The 10,639-nt window shown below is 34.5% G+C and overlaps 1 protein-coding gene across 1 annotated transcript in view; it reads right to left on the reverse strand.

Annotated features, from left to right (window-relative positions):
* The window catches only part of COL12A1 (collagen type XII alpha 1 chain), a 115,057-nt gene that overhangs the window by 80,437 nt on the left and 23,981 nt on the right, over positions 1 to 10,639 (reverse strand). Inside the window, exons 11-13 of the mRNA XM_023525102.1 lie at positions 10,464 to 10,477; positions 7,871 to 8,143; positions 5,968 to 6,240 (exon numbers count right to left, since the gene is read on the reverse strand). Of these exons, the coding sequence (XP_023380870.1) occupies positions 5,968 to 6,240; positions 7,871 to 8,143; positions 10,464 to 10,477 (560 nt within the window). The remainder of the gene's footprint in view (positions 1 to 5,967; positions 6,241 to 7,870; positions 8,144 to 10,463; positions 10,478 to 10,639) is intronic.

Raw genomic sequence — 10,639 nt, forward strand, 5'->3', positions numbered from 1 at the left:
ATTCCTAAATATTAAATTTATACTGTTGTCAAAAACATTGATAAACTTTTTTTCTTCAAAAGAAAGCAGGAGGGTTGGGTATGTCATCTTTTGAATAAGACCAAAGAATTTTGAGAATATGATATAATCATGACAAGTAAATTTTATCAGACCCATAATCCTTGAAGTTTTTTAAAATGGAATCTTGGCTTGGCCAAATATTAGATTACCAAATAAAAATGAAGCAATTGGATTATATCCTATGACATAATTGATAGGCTGCCAAGTGGCCAAGCTTGTCTTGGAACTAGATGTGCAACCAGCTGAGCAGGCCACCAGCAGACTATGTCAACTCCTGGGGCCCAGGGCCCTCAGCAGCAAAATAACTGAACTTAACCTAATTGGATACATAGAATTACCTGGAGAGCCAAAACCTAGGCCATGCCCAAATGAACTAAATTGAAATATCTGGAGATATGCCTAAGAACTGACGCTTTCTAAATCTTTTAAACTTCTTCTGTGGTCCTAATTGCTTTACAATTCTTTATTCTTTTCTCTATTTCTTTCTTTTCCCTTCTGCTGCTTCTGTCTGAGGCCTAGAGAGGCATTTATTTGGAAGGCGGGCTTGCTCATCGTGGGAAGGAAACCTCATACTTGCTTTCACTCTGAAATGGGGTTCCTTCAAACTAAAGACAAGTGTGGTGAAAGGAAAACTGTTCAAAACTGTTAGACACAATGATGTTGTGTGGGACAGCTTGATGGTTTATGTACTGTGTGGGTCTATGGCCATGCACAACAAATCACTCTTTAGATGGTGCAATAGGCTACAGGCTGACCCTCAGATACGTAAAAAGTTGGCCGAACCTTCTCATCACATCCTTTCCATCCCAAATACAACTAAGGTGTCCACCATTCTCTACTACCCTGCATCCTGTCTCGAAAGGAAATAGTTCTCTCTACACGTGCTTCTTATTCAAAAGTTCATCACATTTCCCTGTGACTGAGGATCAATCCAAGTGTTGCCCAGCCAGGCACTTGGTTTGGTTTAATATATTGAATTATAGGTTTTGCTCTCAATCTAAGGAATTTCAGACATCAATAACTACAAGCTGGTCTACGAGGAAGAGATTATTCAGCTTGGTTTGGTTAGATTGGGTTTGGGAGAGAGTCTCTTTTTAGAGTACGTGGGAGGGAAGAGGTGAGAGAGAGGAATAAGAGGGAAAGATATCAGAAGACATAGATTTAGTTCTTTCATTTAAGTCTATTTATAATTTAATTTTTTTCATGCGGATCTCTAATTATTTAGCAGTATTAGTTGAAAATTCTATCCTTTTCCCATTGAATCATTGAATCATAGAAATTGTACAGAAATGTAAAGTTCTATTTCTGCACTTTGAATTCTGTCAGTAGCCTCTCCAGGGAGAATTACTGTTCCTCAAAAAGGGAAGGCATAGCAACGGTGGCAATGAACAGAAACGGCTCCAGTAGACTTTTTGCCACTTTGTCACCACCTTTCCCCCGAGCCCGGATCCACTTCTGCTCTAGCAAAGGCTCCCTCCCTCCTTGAGCTCTTCCTTTCCCTCTGCCCTAAGACTTACAAATGTATGTTTTATGATGTTTTAGTTTGTTCAGGTTTTTTACCAAAGTGATATTGTTTTCAATATTTAATCTCATGGTTCTGGACTATATGTCAGTGCTTTCTACATTACTTTTATCTCTGATAATAGAATCTCTGGCAGCCATTTTAAACAAATCATCTTCTATACTGACGGTATGCCTTCGTCTATATTCCTCTGATCTCTTCTCAGTAGTTTTCCTTTCTACCTTATTCTCCCCAGTATAGTACCAGTATAGGTATAAGGAATAACAATGCTTTTCCGTCATAAATTTAGGCATACAAAATTCATCAGTTCTTGAAACTTTGACACTCAGCATTTCCACTCTGATTATAAAATGTATTTGCATATGTTCAAAAGGCACTTTTCACATGCCTGCTTGCATGCATCTCCGTGCTGCTGCTGTGGGAAGTAATTTAGACAGGTGCATTTCTCATGAGCTGCACATCCACGAGGGGTTGATTTCTACTTTTTTCCACCTACGAGGCCAAAAAACTAATGCCTCATTTAATAACTTTCCTACATTTCCTTAGCCCTTTTCCATTCGCTTTCTGAGAAGCAAATCATCATCCAATTCAAATATAATTATAATACAAATTAGCCAATGATGATAACTGAAAAATTAATCATTATGAAATGAAACTGTATTTCATCTTACAGATTGTTCCAGCCAGCTTTCATTGAGTTTCACATACCACTTTCAAAAATAGAAGTTAAATTGAAAATGTAATGTAAACCCTCTTCTAAATAAATTTGTCTTTTCCGTTAGAGCTCAACTCAAAAGTCATCCAACTTTCCATAGCAGAATACAGAAGACCTGCTTCTGGATAATGTTCATGTGGAAACACACTTGATTTACAACCAATAAATTAGAGCCACCATTCAAAAGGACAAAGTTCACTATTGATAAGTTAACTTAATTACTTTAAACAATAAAGAATTCTTAAAAAAAAAAAAAAAAAGCCCCTTAACAATTAAATCATCCATTAACCTCAAAGCCTGTGTCAGATTTCTTTTATAATTATTACCTCTCCAATTGGATTTAGATTCTTCTCTAGTGGGCCATAAATTCACAGAAAAGGAAATACGAATTACTGTTTGGTGATTATGCTAAAGTTCCTTGGAAACATCAGAGTTGTTATACCCAGAATGTATAATTTTTTAAATTATGAGACAGCAGTAAATCTAGGGAAACACAGAGGCCTTGTTTAGTCCATCTTGGAGAGGCCCCATGTTACTCAACATCATGCGGAATTCCCTGATGTGCTAAAAACCTCATTGTAGCAAAATGTCAGCTGAGTTAGCTTGGTTTGATGTACAGGAAGCCATTCATGTCTAGAACATTGGCAGGTTACTATAGCAACTGAAACAAAGGAGATTCTGAAAAGTCATCTTTTCCATAGCCAAAAAAACAACACTCAAAAATAAAAAGAACCATATTATTCCCAAACTGAAATTTTCATTCATTTGTGGTAAAACTCTGAATTAAAATGAGTATTATTCATTTCAAGGTTTATAACAGGTTTTCCTCTCTCTAAACACTAACAGTGACAAGTAAAAGTTCTATCAAAATTTAAAGTGCACATGTACAATAATGTTTTAGTAATCACATTAAAACCACTTTAACAACAACAACAATAAGAAAAAAAAAACAATGTAAACCAAACTTAATGGTTTGTTCTCAGATTCCTCTGAAGTTTGGATCTGAAATAGTAATAAACTCTGCCTTTGTGATTCTATTTCATACAGCACTAGAGCCAACCATGAACTTCCTCAATGCCAATACTAATAAATCTCTCTTCCAGGGACAGGGGAATTTTCTGATCGCTGGCTGCAATTCAACAAAGTGCTAGGAAACAGATTCAAGTTAGGGATGGTTGTACACCACGCTAAATTTTTTTAAAATTCTTTTTGAATTGAACAGAATGCACTTCAGGCAATCTATAAAATTTTCAACCTACAGAAAGCTCTTGCCCACTAAGCCATGCCTCTGGATGGAAGAAACATTCCTTTAAGGTAGGCTCTTACCACCTCTACTCCCAAGAGAAAAACAGATTAGAAAAACAGCAGCCCTCAAAAGCAGTTGCCTGGCTCCGTTTCTGGGCTTTCCATTCCCTGCATTTACCATCATATCCTATTCCTGTATATGGTATGTGGATTTGGCTGAGTTGATACAATAAAATGAAATGGAATAACCAGGGGCAAAAATCTTCTATTATGTTAATTTAGTCACAACTATGCTTTCACATATTTGTCAAGTTTACCACACATAATGCAATGGGATAAATATGTTAGTAAAAGCAGGCTGACAGCATTTCATGTAATTCTTCACCAAGGTAAAGAGAGTGGTATAAATGAAAAAAAAAATTATTTTACTACCCACGTATCTCCCTTGGAGATAACTTCTAATCGAATATGTACACAAGTACATCCTCACACATGCATGCAAGTTGGTAGATTTTCTATGCCACTTGTGCAAAGCTATCAAATTATAAACAAATTAACTGTACACCTAGAAAAATCACAGCCCAACAGAATGTGTTTGCTGTTCATTTAAAATGTGTATTTTGTTTTCCAAAGATTGTTTATATATTATTCTTAACAAAAATTCCATAATTTTTAGAACCAAGAGGATTTTGATTGAGTATTAATATATATTTAAAGTAAGAAAATGCAGAAGAATATCAGAACATTAAAAGATACAAGCAGAAGTAAAACTACTAAACTACTTCCAAGATATTCTTTATAAGGGAGAAATTTTCACGAATATAGATAACCTACAACTATTCTGTAAAACATAAAAGCTCAAAAGTTTACCCTTTAAAAATCCTATAAACAATCTATGTTCAAAGCCTGTGGAAAGTACATCAGAAAGAGGATCCAAAAGGTCAAAAGAAAAGGACAAACTTTTCGGTAATTCTGGATATTGCTCCAGGTGTAAAGATCTCATGCTTTTATTATTTAGATTATGTAGCCAATCAATATCTCTGAAATACTTACAAAAGCTATATTTTTAGATATCAGTTCTAAAGTGAATGCTATTTCCTCTTGATAAATTTTATACACATATGGTTTTAACAGCTCCCATAAAGTTTCACTTACATTCTCCCATTTGATCTCCACAGTAGGAAGATCTGGGGTAACAATGATCATCCTCTCTTTACAGATGGGTAAACTGAGGCTCAAAGGGGTTAAGGAATTATTTCAAGGTCACATGGCTAAGTAGCAAAAGCAGGACTCTTATCAGTCTTTTACACACAGGTACTTAAACTTTCATTTAAATCCTCTTCTCAAAGTAAATTTCATGGACTATTGGAATTGAACTCTCAATCACTACTAGAGATAGAATTTTTATTAGAATTTTTTTATTTGTTTTTATTTCTTGACTAAGTTTTGAAGTTTTAACCAAAACTGCCTTGTTCCTGCTAACTAAAACATCTATAATCCTCCAAAGTCCTGCATCCACAAAAATTGATGGATATTTTGCCTAATATCACTGTGATTACACATCACAAAAGATACTTCAGATTCTTCTTCTTCTTATAATCATCTTAAATAAGTCAGCTAAAAGATGGTGATAACAAGAAGGAAAACTTTTTTTGATTTTCCATTTAGACCTCCAACTACAGTATTGACTCATCACTGTAACCATTCACTGATATTTCTTTTTAACACTATATTCTATTCTCATTTAAAATAGTATTTTCTTTTTTACATGACTTACTTTGTAGCTGTGGTGAGTTAACTCTAAGCTGCAATTATATTTCAAATAATCCTAAGAGATATGAAGGCTCTGACAATGACCTCTAGAGAACCAAGGAAAGTCTTGTTGATGGTTCTTACTAAATACTGCATTAACTCTGAACTTCTAAAATGGAACTCAATTTTGGAGGTCATTTGGAAAACAAATAGAAACCTGGATTCTCATATTTCTCAAGCTATTATGAATATTTTTTGCATGGTGAATGAAAAGAACTGAGAGTCACAAGTAGGGTTCTTGTGTCTTCCTGGATAGGAAGCAGCTGTGCTACCTTGGGCAATGCAAACCCTCTTCATCCATCCACAGATGGTTCCCAAAGTTCCTTCCTACTGTGAGTGTCACACACTTATTCTCCATTTAACAAACCCATGGCATTACAGACGTATTTTTAGGGTCTTATTTTGCATTCAGCTCCCTAATACACTTTTTCCTAACTGAGTTAAAATCTTCAGTTGTTTGCATTCTACATATCTGAATAAGAGGCAGTTTTATGGTTACTTATTTGTCAATACAAATTTCTTTTAAGAGAAAGGATTGCACATTGCTAAATGTGCTTCCTAAATGCAATCACAAACAAGTTCAAGGATTCCTATAAAATATGATAGTAATTACCTTCAAGTGTCATTCCTTCTCCAAAAAGAGCATCTCCAGCCCCAGATGCATATAATGCTGTCACAGACAAGGTATATTGTGTCCCTTCATTTAATCCTCTCAGCACAGTATTGGTTGTATCTCCTCTCACAGTGACCTCTTGTGTTTCACCTCCTGCCACTGGTGTATATGTGACAAGATACTGTTTCACTTTTCCTGGTGCTCCACTCCAAGATAATTTCATAGTTGATGTCGTAGGATCAGAAACTTTTAAGTCTCTTGGGTTCCCTCTAACTTCATGAAGAAAAAAAAATCAAAACTCATTATTTAATAAAATGATTTGAAAAACACTTCATTGCTTTATATGCATATGTGTGTGTGCGGAATCAAATTTATATCCTGGGCGAGGTTATGGTATTTGTCACTGTTGACTAGCCAGCAGAGTTTAAGCATTTCTAAATTGGGCCTTATGTGTTAGAAGAAACAAAGTGAAAGGCATCCAGTTCCTCTTCTGTGTTTACACAGTTAAAATCTTTCATACTAGAATGTGTCATGTAAAAACCTACAAGGTTTTCTCTAAAAGCGGAACAAAGCACCATAAAATGTGCATACCTTGATTAATATCACAATGAAAATTTTAACTCCTCTAAGAAATCTTCGATAAAAAGGGTTTATTGGCATAATGCTATAAACATCTAAATGTAATGGCCAGGAAATATGCTGATATGATAAAAATGATAAATAATAAAAATAATGCTGTCCCTAGAAAAAAATATGTAAGAGAGGAAACAGCCTAAAAGAAGCCCAGCTTTTGGGTAAAACTTGGGCTGCATGTTCCTTTGCAACTGTGATGTTTGGCATTTCATGACTTTTCTGGTAGAGTGGCCATGCCATCTCTGAAGGGTCTCAAGGGACCCAACCCTATGACATTCTCTGCTGGGCACACAACAGCCAGCCACTTTTGCTTCAGAAAAGGGAAAGATGAAGAGTTATTGGGTCTTTTTATGGTGTCCAACACCAAGAACCCTAGATCCCCAATGAGAAAGAGAAAAAGAGAAGTAGTAACTTCCCAAAGGCAAGAGCAAAGGGAGAAAACAGGTAGAAGGAGAAAGTGTCTGTGCAGGAAAGGCTAATTAGCCACATTAAACCAGGTGGGAAGTAGCGATGCAGGTTTAGCTAGAATGGATGTTCCTTGTGAGTGTCTGCGCAAAGACAATACAATCCACAAACTCAGATTCACCATTTAGTAGCAACATGTGCCTGAGTTATTATGTAGTTTCCTAAGCCTCAATTTCTTAGTAAAAGTGGAATAATAATAATAACTACATAGATTCTATGCAGGGATTAAATGAGATACTATACGAAGAGCCCTTTGCACAGAACCCGACACAAATAGGTGCTCAATAACTGTTCATTATTGCTAATATGCTATTACTTTTTTTAACTTTAAAAATCAGGAATAAAATAAAAATTATGAATGCCTTAATTTTTCTCAGTGAATAACATTAAGTATTAATAATTTGCCACAAAGATCAGACTCTCTCCTGGGAGCCTAACCATATTTTTAAATATAAAAATTTTACTATTTTAAAATCTTCCTGAAGAAGTAATACATAATCTGTTTCATGGCATTTTGAGTTTTAATTCTTAGTCATCCTTAAATTTATATTAGAATATTTAATAATATTATTTTTAAAAGATATTTAGATCATACCATAGCATTCAAGTTATATTAACACAAATAAATGCCATCATGAGTAAGTCAAAAATTTGAGTAATTCAAGTCTAAAACGACTACAGTCTAAAATACTCAGATAATTGAGACCAAGTGTCTCAACGCTTGTAGCATCTGGACAATTGTCCAAAGTCTGCCCTGCAGTCTAAGATTTTGGCTGTTACCGTATCATCAGCACATTTCCTCTACCTTCTTCAGTGGCTGCATTTCCAGTCAACGGAGAGCCAGGTCCTGAGAAATATTCAGGAATTACAGAGACTTCATATTTTGTGTCTGGAGTCAGGTTCTCCAGTGTTCTCCTCCTCTGATTGGCTGGGTTAGTAACTTCTTTGCTTTCTCCACCAGCAACTGGTCTATATATAATTCGGTACCTTAAAACTCTCCCTGGAGCTTGAGTCCAGGTAATTTTAAAGCTATCTGTAGTCTCATCTGTCACTTTTAGGTTTCGAGGTGCTCCTTTTACTGAAATTAAAAAAAAAAAGTTAGCCATTTTTATATGAAAAGTACACAACTAGCTTTTGATCATTAAATTATAGCATTTCTCTAAGCAAAGCTAGGAGCAGTTTATTGGCAAACATCCTGGTTATTGCATCCATTTAGCCAGATATTAACTAGATTCTGAAACAGCAAACAAATAAAATATCCAGAAGGAGACAAAGTATTGATAATTTTTAATCAAATAAATAGGTATGTAATAGCAAACTTTTAGAATCATAAGTACTCTATTAAATGGTTAATTCACATTGACATAAAACTCCAGAATAAAATCAATTTTCTTCTTCAAATATAAATAACCAAGGCTTTCACTCTTATTAGATTTGTTTTTAAGAGACTAGGAAAATAATACCTGACACTCAGGTCTACCATATGTACCTACTTGAATGAACTATTATCCAATCAGTCCTACAACTAACTTTTTATCTATGCAGTCATTTGACTTGGAGATAACTAGACAGTCCATGAGCTGGACCAAATATATTATAGGTACTTGATGAATGCTAGTTAGAAATAAATCTTGAGGTTAAATTGCAATATGGGTAACATCCACTGACTCACGGTCTTAAATGAAATTTTGAGGAAACCCAAAATTTTGGGTTTGTGGTTAGTAACCATGTTTAAATGACCTATTTATTTAACAGGCATATTGTCCATATGGACAATACATTCAGGAAATTAACTAAAGGTTATTATCTTCTCAATAACCTTTCACTGGGATGAAATCACAGTGCAATATGCCTGCATGCACCTCACATACAATTAGAAGTTTACCTAAATATCCAACACATCAACAGATCACTCCAGGGAGAAAGGAATTATATCTCCCCAAAAAAGAGAAAAATGACAGTTGGCAGACTTGCACCCCATCATTCACTTCATATGACAAGGAAAAACTGAATTAGTCAAAACAAATGAGGCAGATAAACTGATGGGTTTGAATACTGGCTCTGAAGCTTAATATATATGTGATTTTGAGCCTCAGATTATCCCACAATAAAAATAAGACTACTTAAGGGATTACTGAAGTAGTTAAACGACATTATCCATTAAAAACAATTATCATAGTACCTAACACATGGCAGGAGCTCAATAATTATTAGTTTAATGAAGGTATAGAATCAGAAACTTCCTTATTGGTAAAAAAAAAAAAAAAAAAATTTAAATCTCAGCTTTCACTACAGACAAATAGAATTGGAAGGCCATTACCAAATTCTATAGTTGTAGCTTAATGACTAAAAACTAGAGTCTATATGAATGTAGTTACCTCTACTCAAAAATCTTTTAGACTTAAACTTCTTCTTGAGACATATTCACATCCCCATCCCAAAGTGCTGAAGAAAAAGAGCTAGGCTCATGAAACAGCAATGTGGGCATTACAGAGAAGTCATCAGAAAATGAGAATTATCTAAGGACAGACTTTTCCGTTACACAATCACAAAAATCATAAGACAAGAAGACACATTAGGCCATTTAGTTATTTGCTTATCTTCAGGTAGAAATATACCTAAACCATGCACAAAAGAAAAAATTGATCTTATCTGAAAAATCTTTCAGAGGAAAATGATTCTCTAGCCTTTATCAGTAAGGTATGCCAATATGTGCCTTCTCTGTCAGCAAATACTTCTTTGTAAATATCTTACATTCCTCACAGTGCTGTTTCAGCCTCTTCTAACTCCAGTAAAAACAGAGAAGAACAATTGACATCTCTTGAAATATTGACATTATTTATTTTAAAGAGGAATTGTCTGATTTTAGTCCTCCAAACCTTTTAAATGTCAAATATAGTGAAATGGATCAGAAAATTTTCAATTCTATTCAGTGAAGAAGACACATCTAAAAAAAATACTGCTTAAAAAGTTAGTAAAATTTGTACACCCATGTACTTAGCAGTATTATTTACAATAGCTAAAAGGAAGCAACTCAAATACCCATCTACGGGTGAACGGATAAATAAAACGTGGCAAATTTTTACAATATAGTATCATTCAGCCATAAGAAGAAAAAATATTCTGACACATACTGTGACATGGATGAACCTGGAAGACATTATGCTAAATGAAATAAGCCAGTCACAAAAGACCAATACTGAATTATTCCACTCATATAAGGTACCTAGAATAGTCAGTTTCATAGAGACAGAAAGTAGAATGGTGGTTGCCAGGGACATAGGGAAATGGCAAAATGGAGAGTTATTAATAGGTATAGAGTTTCAGTTTTGCAAGATAAAAATGTTTTGGAAATGGATCTAGTAATGATAGCATAACATTATGAATGCACTAAATACTACTAAAATGTACACTTAAAATGGTTAAAATGGTTAGAAGGACTAAGACCAGACGATTCCTCTTTAAGATAAATATAGTCAATATTACAAAAGATATTAATTGTTCTTCTCCATTTTAAATCTTATGTTATGTATATTTTACCACGATTAGACAGAAAACATTTGGTAATATATAT

Source organism: Pteropus vampyrus, unplaced genomic scaffold (assembly GCF_000151845.1).
Source record: "Pteropus vampyrus isolate Shadow unplaced genomic scaffold, Pvam_2.0 Scaffold526, whole genome shotgun sequence".
Classification (NCBI taxonomy): Eukaryota; Metazoa; Chordata; class Mammalia; order Chiroptera; family Pteropodidae; genus Pteropus; species Pteropus vampyrus.